The 15,234-nt window shown below is 40.5% G+C and overlaps 1 protein-coding gene across 1 annotated transcript; it reads left to right on the top strand.

Annotated features, from left to right (window-relative positions):
* The first annotated feature begins 5,893 nt into the window (after window positions 1-5,893).
* LOC131953719 (beta-1,3-galactosyltransferase 5-like) lies at window positions 5,894-7,123 on the top strand. Its single transcript, XM_059317051.1, has one exon. The coding sequence runs from the start codon at window positions 5,926-5,928 to the stop codon at window positions 7,045-7,047; it is 1,122 nt and encodes a 373-aa protein (XP_059173034.1). The 5' UTR covers window positions 5,894-5,925; the 3' UTR covers window positions 7,048-7,123.
* The last annotated feature ends 8,111 nt before the right edge of the window (window positions 7,124-15,234 follow it).

Below are 15,234 nucleotides of genomic sequence, written 5' to 3'. Positions count from 1 at the left end.
GTTAAGGGTGTGTGTGCTAAGTGTGTTGGTGTGTTTTGTGAGGGGTCGGGGTGGTCAGTGTGTAAAGGGTGTGTGTGTGCTAAGTGTGTTACGGGTGTGAATTGATCCTATAATGATATAAAGGTGGGGCATGTCGAGTGTGTCAGGCTGACCTAGCTGTTATAAAGGTCGAAGGTCAAATTTTGACGCGTCTTTTCCGGTAGGCTATGTTGATGTTTGTGCATTCAGGATCAGTATTTGGGGAGGGGGGGGGGTGAACTGCCTTGAATTCAGCGACCGTCACTCGGGGGAACGTTATTAAAGTCACCTGACTCGTTACGATACAATAGGAGGGGGGGGGGGGTAGGTAAAGGTGGGAGGGGGAGGTGCGGACATAGTGACAGATTCAACTGAAACACTCCGACCCCCGCCCCTCCTCACTGTGATTTCTACCAACACGTGTAGCCTAGGCCAGTCGTCGGCTTATCGTTGGCTTCATGTGGTGTGGTTGTAGTCGTTGTAGTTTTACTTGACGGGTTGTCACATTTCCTGGTTGTCACATATCCTGGTTGTCACATATCCTGGTTGTTCCTGTTTGGGTTTTGACGATCAGGTCTTGAAATATTTCCACAGTTTTTGTTTAATTATGAATTGGACTTCAAGCAATTAGTGTTGGAATCTTAACGGTAAAGAAATTCTTCTAAATGTATTATTAAGCCTAATGACAAAGCAGAGTGTCTATTGGCTGTCGACTGGGAATAGCTTTATTCTGACTATCCCCAGTCGGAAGTGTTTTCTATTCAGTAAAGTTAAAAATGGTGAGTTAAGCATGAAGTGGTTAAGTGGAACAATGTTTGGCTGTCGTGTTTGATTTTGCGGGTTCGAACCGTAGGGCCTAATAAATGTCATTTTTTTTTTCTTTTTGAAAGTCATTTTAGACTCACACCTTTGAGTTTTTGACGTTATTCGTGAAAGAGTCAATATCATTAAATAAAAAAAAAACCATTCCAAATTTAAAAACTGCTAATTTTTCTTGTTTTATACGTGATGTCGGACTTATTTGCACGCACGTAATAGTTTTGCTAAGACGAAGATCAGATAAAAAACTTGGAATAATCCCTACGTAACAAGAAAATAACCGATAAAAAATAACATGTTAGTTCATCTGATTTTTAGCCCATGTGATGTTTAAAATGGTAATTGTCAGTTGAATAGCGTTGTTTTTTTTTATTACAAAATTGATGGGAATTTTTTTTATTAAAAATTACTTTATAGATCTAGGCCCTAGCCCTAATTAATTACTTTCGCTTTATATTGCATAATTAACAATCTACTATCTAACATGAACATAAACGTAAACCATAATACTTCTGCTCATAAAAATATAACACGATAAAAACACCACAGCTCTCTTAATCTACACTTCACTCCCCAGGCACTATAAATCCTTTTGTTATTGTAAGATATTATTTCCACTCGTACTTTGCATGAAGTGATATTCGACTGGGGGTCTAATATTACAAAATTACAATATTTTTCACAGGAGAAAACTTTCTCTTTTGCGCCCGCACCCCTCCTGTTCATATATAGATCTAGTTATTGAAAATTGCGAAATGGCTCCCCTATCCCATTTAGTTAGGTCGAGTGACCCAAGTTTCCAGTCACCGTTCCTTAACAGTTATGTGGCTGTCACACAATGTAGAAAACAGTCAAGTCTGTAAACTTAAGTACCAGATTATTTTCTTAACTTCCTGTTAAACCAACACACTGACTCCTTGGATATGACTGATACGTGATACAGAATGGCAAATAGTTCTAGAGGCCTAGTGGGGTGTTGGATTGTACTCTATGTTGACCGACCATTGGGGTGTTTGATCAATGTTCCCTGTCAGCTGCGCTATTGCGCGGCCGCGCAATATATTTTAACCTGCCGCAGTCGTTTTATAAATTTATAGTATATCCTGGAATGACTTTTAGACTTTTAGAACACCACGCACAAAAAAGACATGTTCCGCACTAACATTTTCCCCTTAGAAAGAACATTATTCGTGACAATTGACATTTCACTTGTGAATTGTGACCAATAACATTTAACTTGTGACATATGACACTAAACTCAATGTACGTTAATGTGATAAATCTTTATACTGCCAACGACTCAAGGTTTACGTTAGACAAGTAAATACTAATCGATCATGTAAGATTTATTGGCTCATAGTTTGGGATTTTTGAAACATAACCCATGGTAGGTTATCGATTTTTGGGAGGACGACTTAGTAACTGTGATTTGTGATGCTGACGACAGACGTGTGGTATACGACCCTGAGTGATGACCTATGAACCCCAACCGTTAACACAAGCTTAGAGATAGGATACCCGAACACATGCAGTGATATCTTATCCTCAAAACCTATCTCGCTTATCCGGATATTGGTCTATAAAACTCTTACAAATTTCAACACGTCTCCGGATGGTCTATGAAACCTGAATTCTCAAAACTATCAACACAACACCCCGGAAATCGGTCCATGAAACTCTAAAAATACTCAAATACAAGTTCCCGGAAATGCGTCCATGAAATTCTCTCAAACCTCATAATAAGTCCCCGGAAATTGATCTATGAAACTCTCACAAACATCAAGTGCCCGGAAATTGGTCTATGAAAATCTCACAAACATCAAGTGCCCGAAAATTGGTCTATGAAAATCTCACAAACATCAAGTGCCCGGAAATTGATCTATGAAACTCTCACATACCTCAACACATGTCCCCGGATATTGATCTATGAGACTCTCACAAATATCAAAGCTCCGGAAATTAGTCGATAAAACTCTCAAAATCCTCAAAAAAAGTCCCCGGAAATTGGTCCATGCAACTGTGACCCCCCACAATTGAAATTCACGGTTGAGCGGATCCATAAAGGTTTGGTTCACGCATCATCTGCTCAGTCTAAAACGTTTGTCACGCATGATTACACATCACAACCTTTCCACTGTGAGCTGGACTAAAACATTCATTTCCTTTTAGCTTGAGATTTTTAGCAGACGACACGTTAGTAAAATACAAATCAATAGATCAGCTGTAGCCGAAATGTGGAGTTATTTTGTGTGAGAGAATAACACATTACGTAATCTTCGTCCTCTTTCTTATAAATTCTAATGTTAGACGAGATTCCCTTCCACACAATAAAGCATCACGTGTCAACTTGTCATGTGACTTATTGGAGCTGACCCCGATTTCAGCCTGCGTTTCTTTCTGGATTTATTTTCATAGACTTGGTGCACCCAAAACGCTCCAAATGATCCTTTAAAAATCTGCAAGGCAGCAGTTGTTTCATTTCGGAGGAGTATACTCTTCTAGATGGGTTGCTGCTTCCAGCCATCCAGAGGCGTAGCAACCCATTTCGGCGCCCGGGACGAACTATCAATTTTGCGCTACCCCATATTTATATATATTTATTCACATTAGCGATAAAATACCACCTCCCCCCCCACACACACACATCAGTCACCGTTAATAGTTTATTCCTGTATCACACAAGTAACGTAGAAAGCCGCCATTAGAACCAAGTAGCTCTCTATTTTCTCAAAGTCGACTGTATAACAGATCTGAATAAGCTTATTACTTTATTTTTCTACCCAATTTGGCGCCCCCTTAAGGTCGGCACTCGGGGCGGCCGCCCGACCCGCCTTGCTCTAGCTACGCCTCTGCAGCCATCGAGTCTAATTTAAACTTTCCTGTTAAGCCACAGACCCCTACAGCATAATACAAGCAATGATTTCGTTTACATGTAGACGACAATAGTGCGAGTAGTATAATACAGTCGTACTCACGGTTAGATTTTCACACAGTCTGTCAAGCTTTAAAAAAGTGAGATGATTTTTACACACCTTGTTTCACTCGGGAACGTACACCCCCTACCTCTCAATGTAACAACTACTCACACCTCTTCACCCTAGGGATCATCCATTTATGACAGCCACACGGAGGGGGGGGGGGGGGTCCGAAAAAAATGACTTTTGCGGACGCGTGTGGACTTTCATAAGATAAATTAGTAGATTTTTGTGGACGTGGGGGGGGGGGGGAGGGGGTAAAAAATCCAAAAAGAAATTGTGGACGTCATAAATGGATGAACCCTTACACTCACCACCTCTGAATGTAACAACTACCCACACCTCTTCACCCTACCTCTCACCCACACCTCTTTACCTCATATCCTCTCCTACCTCTACTCTCCCAAAACCAGCACTTCAACCATTTCAACAACCACCTCAACCATCTCTCCCCCCGAACTCTTTCCCAATCCACCCGTTCAAACCTCGCCAACCCCCTCAAACCTCGCCAACCCCTTCAAACCTCGCCAAACCCTTCAAACCTCGCCAACCCCTTCAAACCTCGCCAACCCCTTCAAACCTCGCCAACCCTTTCAAACCTCGCCAACCCCTTCAAACCTCGCCAACCCCTTCAAACCTCGCCAACCCCCTCAAACCTCGCCAACCCCTTCAAACCTCGACAAGACCTTCAAACCTCGCCAACCCCCTCAAACCTCGTCAACCCCTTCAAACCTCGTCAACCCCTTCAAACCTCGCCAACCCCCTCAAACCTCGCCAACCCCTTCAAACCTCGTCAACCCCTTCAAACCTCGCCAACCCCTTCAAACCTCGCCAACCCCTTCAAACCTCGACAAGCCCTTCAAACCTCGCCAACCCCTTCAAACCTCGTCAACCCCTTCAAACCTCTCCATACCCTTCAAATCTCGCCTACCTCCACTACCTTCAACAACAACTAGCCCCCCCCCCCCTTCCCTCCCTTTACCTGTCAGCCAATCAGACGTAAATGTCAGCCACTTTTCATTTGGTCAGATGAATCACCTGCCGTAACAAACAACTCATTAAAAGAAGCCCCCCCCCCCCCTCCTCCACCCCCACCCCCGCAGTCCTGTGAAGAGAGCTAATCAAATAACTCCACCACAACGACAGTTTGTTTCATTTGATTAGGTTTTTAACGTCCGTGCTCTACAGAGGATATTTATAAAATCTCCAGCCAAAGCTTTTGATATATCTCGTGAGTTTTCTCTAAAATGACGTTTATTTTTGACTACATACGGTATTTATTGTGATTCAATAAACTTTGATAGAAGAATTATTAACTTACGAGCTGACCCCCCGCGACGTAGTATACGCCGCCATCTAGTTGTTTTATTTTCTGTTTATCAGCGATTCATAATTTGTGAATTCAACACTACCCCCTCCCGCCCTCCCTCCCCCCCCCCTGCCCAGACAAAGAAAAGATCAATCAGAAAATATTACCTCCCCTTCGTTTCAAATAGTTTAATACTAAATGATCTGCCCCTAATAGCCGTCACTAACCCGGCTCTACGACTGTAAACATTTAGCGTGAACCACAGCTCACCTGACAGGTGGGGGTGGGGGCGGTGGCTAAGCTGCATGGTGTTTTCTATGGTCTCCATGAATATAATTAAATTTATAGATGATGGATCTATTATAACCTATAATAGATGACTTAATGTCCTTTGATACATAACTTAAGTACCTTTGATAATGACTTAATGACTTCTGATAGATCACTCAATGACCTTTGATAGGTGACTTAATGACCTTCGATTAATTACTAAATGACGTTTTATAAATGACTCAAAACACTTTAGATTTCCCATATATGCCTCAAGATATTTATATATATCTATACATACATACATTTTTACCAGTATCAATTGTAATCTGACCATCAACTTTGTGCGATAATGAACCATGTGAAACATCAAGAAACACATCTTAAAATTTACTTTTTTTTCTCCAGGTTGAATGTGATTGTTGAGACCTGATTGGTGACCCAGGTGACCCTGGTGACCCAGGTGACTGGTGACCCAGTTGACTGGTGACACGATCACCAGGTGACTGTTGACACGTGGTGACCACCTGCCAGATGGGGCCAGTGCAGATCCGCCTGCTGCTTGCAGGTGTTCTCGTCGTCTCGCTGGTCGCCAACCTGTGCATGCTGCTGCACACCCAGAACTTCCCGGAAGTCGTCGTGGCACGTGACGACCGCGTCCAATGGGAGGCCAGGCAGATGGTCTCCAAGGTCATCGAGAGCTTTGACCTCCTGTCTGTTCAATCGTCCAAAGCCCTGGTTCTAGACTCTCTTCTAAACTGCGTGTTAGACCAGCTGAAGCCGCCAGAGAAAGACGTCCCCAGCTACGGGTACCAGGTTCTGGAAAACCTGACCGTCCCTAACCTGGACGCACAGGTCTTGCAGGCCATCAACCGGAAGCTGCTGGCTGAGGTGGAGAAGAAGAAGCAGGTCATTTCCTTCCTCTCCCAGCCAATCATCGACAACCACGTCAGCTCCTACACGCATAACCCAGAAAACGCATGCGCGGAAGGTGAAACGGAAGTGCTTTTTGTTGTGCCTTCTGCTCCGGAGAATTTTGAAAAAAGGGGAAAAGTTCGACAAAGCGATAGAGGGGAATTTGTTACTAATGAAAGTAACAAAGCGAAACTGTTGTTTTTTCTTGGAAAACCGGAAAATAACAACCAGACTATACAGTCTAAAATAGACGAGGAAGCTAACCAGTATCAAGATATTGTGCAAGAAAACTTTCCAGACGTGTATAAAAACATCCGGTTGAAAGCCATGTCCATGTTGAAATGGGCGATAACCTACTGTAAACAAACGTCCTACGTCATACGCACCGATGACGACGTCAAAGTCAACACGTCTGAACTTATCTCCATAATGAAACGGACCAATGAAAAATTCGAAAATTTTATTTTAGGAGACAAGAAAGAGAACTGGGAAGCGGTGAGGAATAACGCCAGTAAATATTACCTCCCTGTCAGTGAGTATTCTCAGAAGGTGTTGCCCCCCTTTGCCCTGGGTGGGCTACTGGGCTACCCGCTAAGCACAGTGACGTTGTTGTACAACGCTGCCCTCAGGATTAAACCCATCTGGCTGGATGACGTGTTCATCACGGGCATATGTGCCCCTAAAGTCAACGTGCCTTTATTGACTGACCCCGGGTTCACGTTTGTTCATAGGGCCTGGTGATGACGCAATATTCTTGGTTTAACTGTTTGGTTTCGGTTAGGATATAGGCTCGTTTGGATCATTAACAAATACTTTACTTCGGATTTTTCATTGGACTAAGATTTATTTATTTGTTTAGATTTAGATTATATAGATCTGATAAGATTATTGGATAAGGACTACAACTATATCATGTAATAAAGTTTATTTGTTTGAATGCAAAAAATGCATATATCTAATGTGTAAAAAGTAACAGAATACTTTAAACAAACTATGAACAAGATTCAGGTGACGAATGAAGGTGCCCCTTCTGCTAATATGTCTTAATTAAGGAAGGTCATTACCCAATCACACTTTAAAGCTGTCATTTACATAATTTAATTTATTTGATTGCCATGTTTTCAAAGACCTTACAAGACGACTATGCACTGCCAATATTTTATCCATTGATAATTTATTTTACCATTGTCAAGTTGTAATTCATGTTCTATATTAAAATCTCTACATGTATGTGCTTTAACCTTTAGGTGGATTTGTTTCAATATTAAAAATCTTATCAGCAGTCAAGTATATCCTAAACTAGTACTTTTATATATAGGCTTATACTTTTCAAAAATGTTCACTGTTCGTTTTGGGCATCATGTAAGCACTGAAGAAAACTTGAAATACTTTAAAGTTGATGATACTCATAGATGTTGTTAACGATAGCAATAAACAAAGCATGGTATTACAGGAATAACAGCATGAAGACTACTAGTTCAAATGAATTTTAAATGTTGATAGGGGATGGGCTAGAAGTTTGGGGGAAGGGCCAGAGGTTTAGTGAGGGGACAGTGTATTGGGGCTTTAACATGAAGACGTATTGATAGAAACGAATGGGTTTCAAGAACCCTTATTGAACTTAAAGTTTTCTACAAGATAATCTATATTTATAATTCTCTTCTGGGAGCCGTTAGAAAACAAGCTGCAAGCGCGCCTTACAGTCCCCTCTCTTCCTCACTATCACTACCACCCCCACCCCCACCCCCTCACATGGTCTGGTGAGCTGTGGTTCACGCTGTTTACATTTTACAATCATAGAGACGGGTTTGGTGACGGCTATTAGGGGCAGATAATTTAGTTTGAAACGAAATTTAAACTTAGAGGAGGTAACTAAGAGGAGGCTGCTTTCACGTGGGGGGGGGGTGGGAAGGGGGGTTTAGTGTTTTTAAGCAAATATTTTCAGTGGCAGCATTGGTACTGTCGAATTCACACATTATAAAAGTAGAAAAAAAAAACAACTAAATAGCGGCGTATGATACGCAGCGGGTCGGCTAGTATATCTTAATCTCACTATCCCAGGCGAACTCTACTTCACCTGCTACATGGGCCGCGTAAGGTTTGAAAGGGTATTTTAATTTTTATATCGCTTAATGCTAAGCTCTCTGCAAGAATATTTATCTTAAAATTTAAAATGTTTACAAGATTTTGGTCGTCTTTAAGATTTTGAGCTAGACAGTCAAGTCTTTTCAAGTCTGAGTATCCTACAGTGCACGGAACTACATGTAGCCTACGGGTAATATGTGTGTCGTATTCAATACAAAACAATTTGATCATAAAGTATTTACCTTGAACTATTGAATCGTCATTATTATTTTTGTACTGCTAGAGCTTTATATTGAAGTTTCTTTTCCAAAACACAGATGATTGTTTTAAGGAAAGGTCACTTACAAAAGTGAATCATACAAAAAAGCAATAAGTGACTTATATTTCCTGATGGTTGTCTTGTTTTTTATGTGAGTCAATTGATAAAAGCAAAAGACTAAAGCAGGGGTCTCCAAACTACGGCCCGCGGACCGAATGCGGCCCGCGATGTCCTCTCATCCGGCCCGCGGAGATCTTTTTGTCCCAGGAAAAATCGTTTGTTGGTGATGATGAGGAACTTGGCGCAGAAAAATCAAAGACATGCCAGGAAGAAACTGGCCCCCGAACTGAAATTTGATAGTTAATGCGGCCCTTGGACTGAAAAGTTTGGAGACCCCTGGACAAAAGCAACAAGAATTCATTTGATGAACTTGGTACTTAAAATGCTTGATCTTAAAAAGCGGAAAAAATGGGAAAAAAGAATGACGAAAGAGTTCAATGTGAATTCACTGGATAAAACTTACAAACACACACGGTACATACTATACAAGAGTAGTTTGCAGGACCAAGTTCTTGCTTGTGATGACATTTTGTGTTTAAATAGCAAATATAACAGAACCCGTATGATAAACTTGTTTTGTATCCTGATATATGATGTTATATGATGACTGTGTATTTAAACCAGTATTTTCCACAAGCGTATGGGTATTTTTGTTATAAAGTAATATAAAGTCTGTCAATACATGATTATGACAATATTTTTTCCTACTTTATGACTAGGATGTGTGTTAGAAGTATGTGAACACACAACATTATCGTCAGCGAAAACACATGACAATATCTTCACGTAAAACACATGACAATATCGTCATTTAACACACATGACAATATTTTTACCCAAAACCGATAACTATATCTTTACCCAACACACATGACAATATCTTTACCCAAAACCAATAACTATATCTTTACCCAACACACATGACAATATCTTTACCCAAAACCAATAACTATATCTTTACCCAACACACATGACAATATCTACACCTATCACGTGACTGTTTTTCTGTTGAAATGACCAGAAATCTGTGATCACGTGTTACAAATGTCAGACAGCACGCTAACCCCACTCAACATCTGTCTCCGACACGCATGACTTCACTGACAACAACAAAACTCACTGAAGCGTAGCCTTAGCTTACGAGCCTCTCATTAATATTAATTAAAATTAATTAGTTTTTAACCTTCAAGCACGCTGGAGTCATGTCGCTGTATATGACCTTATTCTACCCGCCCCCTCGCCCCTGCCTCTCTATAATTTATTATTACAGATTTGTCATGATCTTAGATCGGAGACGTAAACTCAATGAATTGTTTGAAGTAATGACTTATGTGCACAATAGATTGAATGAAGAAATGACTTAAGTGCACGATAATTTAAATGAAGAAATGATTTATGTTTACAATAAATGAAATGAAGAAATGACTTATGTGTAAAATAGATGGAATGAAGAAATGATATATGTGTATAATAGATTGAATGAAGAAATGACTTAAGTGTACAATAAATGGAATGAAGAAATGACTGGTCCCTACAATAGACGGAATGAAGAAATACTTGTGTACAATAGATTGAATGAGGAAATGAAGAAATGACTGGTGTGTACATTAGACTGATGTGACATGTACAAGTATACTAGCTGCCGTGCATCATATGTTATAATGTTATTGAAGGTACGCTTCAGCGTGTTTTATTGATAGAAATAAATCAATTTTATTATAATTAAAAATATTGATGTTTAATACTTTTGTTGGAATGATTATTTTTTGCTGTGAATTTTCTGAATGTTATTGATCGTCATCATATGGAATGGTTTATATTAATGTCTATTGGAAATGACTGACCATAACAAAAAGAAATACATTCATAGTGATTATTTGTTCTTATACATTATGTTATTATATGTACCCAACAAAAGTAGTAGCGGATGAAGGGGGGGGGGGGTGACCAGGCAGTAGCCCGGGGCCCCTAACTTTATCTAATAATTAATATCCCAACTCCGTTTTCAATTCTTAACAATTGAGTTCAATTAGGCAAAAGTATAAAAAAAGGCAATGTGTTATCAACCTTACCATACACAACGCTACAATGTTACATGCCATAGAGCATCGCAACACTTTATATAACAAACTTTAACAAAGCTTCCACTTTCATCCCTCGCATTAACATGGCAGCAAAATGTAAAAGCCCTTAGCACTTTCTTTAAAAGCAATACGTGGTATATAATTTTTTAAACGTGTTTATTGAATAATTCAATACAGAGAAAATTTACAAAACTGGGGAAGTTGCAGAAAATCTCGCTTTCATCCGGCCTGCTCTATACAACGTCTGTCCATTTATATAAACAATTTAACAGTCTAATGAGCAGGCTTAAGCAAACATAATGTATTTTTTCTTTGTTTTTTTTTTTCGGTTGTTATAATGATTTTTCGGTTTTTATAATGTTTTATCGGTTTTTATAATTTTTTTTTATATGAGAAGGAAGTAGTTAAACATGACGCAAAACAGAACGCATTTTTAGAAATTTCGAGAACAGGGAAGCAATGACGGTACATGGTGAAAGAGACAACATAAACGTCGATCTCAACCACAACAACAACGATCGTTGGACATGACGGATTCCCACACTAGTGCTGGGACTGAGTGACTTGTTGTGAATACTGTGTTATGACATTTTATGTATTGTTTCCTGTCATCCGGTGTAGCACTACAGGATGTTCTTTGTCCGGTGTAGCACTACAGTATGTTCGTGAATGGACAAAAGCTGTGAGAGCTAATTCAAAAAGAAAAGCAGGCTGAAATAGGAGTCAGTGACCTAGATGTTACGGGATACTTGATTGTGTTGAGGGCAATTTCGTCAAACATAACAATTTGTAACAAAATAGTGACATTCTATTGTCTACCCTTAATGACATACTATCCAACCTGGTTTATCATCCTTGTTGACATACTACCTTATCTGGCTTACCGCCCTTGTTAACATACTACCTCATCTGGCTAATCACCCTTGCTAACACAATACCCAACTTGGTTTACCGCCCTTGTTAACATACTACCTTATCTGGCTTACCCCCTTGTTAACATACTACCTTATCTGGCTTACCGCCCTTGTTAACATACTACCTTATCTGGCTTACCGCCCTTGTTAACATACTACCCAACCTAGCTTACCGCCCTTGTTAACATACTACCTTATCTGGCTTACCGCCCTTGTTTACATACTACCTTATCTGGCTTACCGCCCTTGTTAACATACTACCTTATCTGGCTTACCGCCCTTGTTAACATACTACCTTATCTGGCTTACCCCCTTGTTAACATACTACCATATCTGGCTTACCGCCCTTGTTAACATACTACCTTATCTGGCTTACCGCCCTTGTTAACATACTACCTTATATGGCTTACCGCCCTTGTTAACATACTACCTTATCTGGCTTACCGCCCTTGTTAACATACTACCCAACCTAGCTTACCGCCCTTGTTAACATACTACCCTATCTGGCTTACCGCCCTTGTTAACATACTACCTTATCTGGCTTACCGCCCTTGTTAACATACTAGCCAACCTAGCTTACCGCCCTTGTTAACATACTACCCTATCTGGCTTACCGCCCTTGTTAACATACTACCTTATCTGGCTTACCGCCCTTGTTAACATACTACCTTATCTGGCTTACCGCCCTTGTTAACATACTAGCCAACCTAGCTTACCGCCCTTGTTAACATACTACCCTATCTGGCTTACCGCCCTTGTTAACATACTACCTTATCTGGCTTACCGCCCTTGTTAACATACTACCCTATCTGGCTTACCGCCCTTGTTAACATACTACCTTATCTGGCTTACCGCCCTTGTTAACATACTACCTTATCTGGCTTACCGCCCTTGTTAACATACTACCTTATCTGGCTTACCGCCCTTGTTAACATACTACCTTATCTGGCTTACCGCCCTTGTTAACATACTACCCAACCTAGCTTACCGCCCTTGTTAACATACTACCTTATCTAGATTACCGCCCTTGTTAACATACTACCTTATCTGGCTTACCGCCCTTGTTAACATACTACCTTATCTGGCTTACCGCCCTTGTTAACATACTACCTTATCTGGCTTACCGCCCTTGTTAACATACTACCTTATCTGGCTTACCGCCCTTGTTAACATACTACCCAACCTAGCTTACCGCCCTTGTTAACATACTACCTTATCTAGATTACCGCCCTTGTTAACATACTACCTTAACTGGCTTACCGCCCTTGTTAACATACTACCCAACCTGGCTTACCGCCCTTGTTAACATACTACCCAACCTAGCTTACCGCCCCTGTCTGACCAGCGAGAAAAAAAAAATCATTAAACTAATCTTCTCCTTTAGATTAAAACGTTTCAATCTTAAACATCAACAGACGCGGGTCCGGACTACTCAGCTGTTTGTCCAAACAAAATACCCCTCATTACCCCCCCCCCCTTCCTCTAATCCTTGATCACACGAGTATCCAAGACGGATGAATGGAAGTAAACAGGGATTCTCATGTTAGGTTGGATTTGCCTGCTTGGTGCACTCATGTTAAATATAGGGAATATTTCTTTAAGTGGGGGGAGGGGACGACAACACATGAACTGTCATGGGGGGGGTGGAAGGGACAATAGTAAAAGAATATATTTGCTTTATAAATGATATTATGATATTTCTTTATGAGGGGGATAATGGTAGGTGTGGGGGGGGGGCAGTTTCTGACCCCCGAAGAAATGCCTGGAAAACGCTGAATGTAGGTAGATGTTTGTGTAAGGATAACTTAGTTTCAAGTCTCGAGTTAATACAAACAGTGTGATACACAACAAGTAGATAGAACATTTTTAAAAGATCGAATTAAAGATGATTTCGCTAATTTTATAAAGCCAGTGTCAAATACAGTAGTAATGTTCTTCCCAGTAATTATTTAATAGATAGGGGTGGTATGGGGATAGTCTGGTCAGTTGGATACCCAGCTGCCGGGGTTATTACACATGACCCCCGGGATACTACCTATGAATCCAAGGGAAATACACATCATCTCCGGTTTACAACACATGACCCCTGGGGAAACTATGCATGACCCTCGGGGTACTTCACACGCACCATGGATTTATTACATAACACACCCCGGGGATACTACACATGACCCCTGGGGAATCTACACATGACCCCCAGGGACACCCCCATGACCCCCGGAGATACTACACATAAGCCCCGGTTAGCCGCGGCCGATAGTGTGAGATCCCCCGACCCTGAGCCGGCGAGGTAGCCATACCCCCGGCCGTGGTGTGGTATTGATTGTCGGCGACTATAATTTGCCCGCTCCAATATTCTCTCTGGGGTGGAACTACGGCGCGGGGGGCGGGACAACGGCGGTGGGACGGGTAGAGAAAAGCCGATTTGACAGGGATAGATGTTTAGGGGGGTGTTGCTATAGCAACCAGAGCGCATGGCAGCGATATTACAAGCCGGTTACCAGTATCGGACTGTTATCTGTCTAGAAAAAAAATATTAGCTCACGGTGAAAAATTTGGAATTAAAATATTTTATAATGTAAAAAAAAATAAAAATGGGATATCATTTCGTGCACTTCTGCTAGTGTCTCCCAGAGCGTGTGGAGACCCTGGTCAAATTCCAGCCGTCTGTTCGTTTAAGATGGATGAAAAACTAAATGTCAAACATTCTTTACATAGTTATATTCTTGTTTTTTACTTTCTCGTATATACGAAGTATAGAGAAAGTCTTGTAATCGTGCAAAAAAAAAAAATCGAGATTTTTGCAAATCTCGACGTTTTACATCTCACTGATACGGAAAAACATAATTTTGCAATCTTGTCCGTATGTCTGTGTGTCCGTGTGTGTGTGTGTGTGTGTGTGTGTGTGTGTGTGTCCGTGTGTAAACACGATAACTTGAGTACCGTTACAGCTAGGTTGATGAAATTTCATATACAAGTATTATATCAAAATCGTAGATCCGTATCAACTTTTGAGCGATTTCGGATAACCGGAAGTGGTACTTTTTCTACTTTGAATTTTTCAAAAGCCTATAACTTGAGTACTATTTCAGATAGATAAATGAAATTTCACATGTAAGTAAAAGATCTAATTCTCTACCTTCTGTTAAATTTTGAGTAATTTCCATTGACCGGAAGTAGTACTTTACGCTACTTCGGATTTCTCAAAAAACTAATGTAAATTTATAAAGTACTAATACTATTGCGCACTATTATACACACCTTTATTAGGCGTTCGCTTGGTGCGCAATTGTTTTTTACTGAGATTCTATTCTATTTTTAAAAGTTTCAGTATTTAAAATGGATTAAAGATCATAACTATATCCCCAGTTACCATCCCCTGTTGTTTTATATAAGAATATTCGAGAAAGTTTAGGGGAGATCACTACCGGTTTATTCTTGCTTAATTACTTTCTCGTATATACGAAGTATATAGAAAGTCTTGTAATCGTGCAAAAAAAAAATCGAGATTTTTGCAAATCTCGAC

Source organism: Physella acuta, unplaced genomic scaffold, assembly GCF_028476545.2.
Source record: "Physella acuta isolate Inbredline_101_S28 unplaced genomic scaffold, ASM2847654v3 ptg000943l, whole genome shotgun sequence".
NCBI classification, from domain to species: domain Eukaryota; kingdom Metazoa; phylum Mollusca; class Gastropoda; family Physidae; genus Physella; species Physella acuta.
The sequence above is the reverse complement of the archived record's forward strand: the minus strand, read 5'-3'. Positions and strand labels throughout refer to the sequence as shown.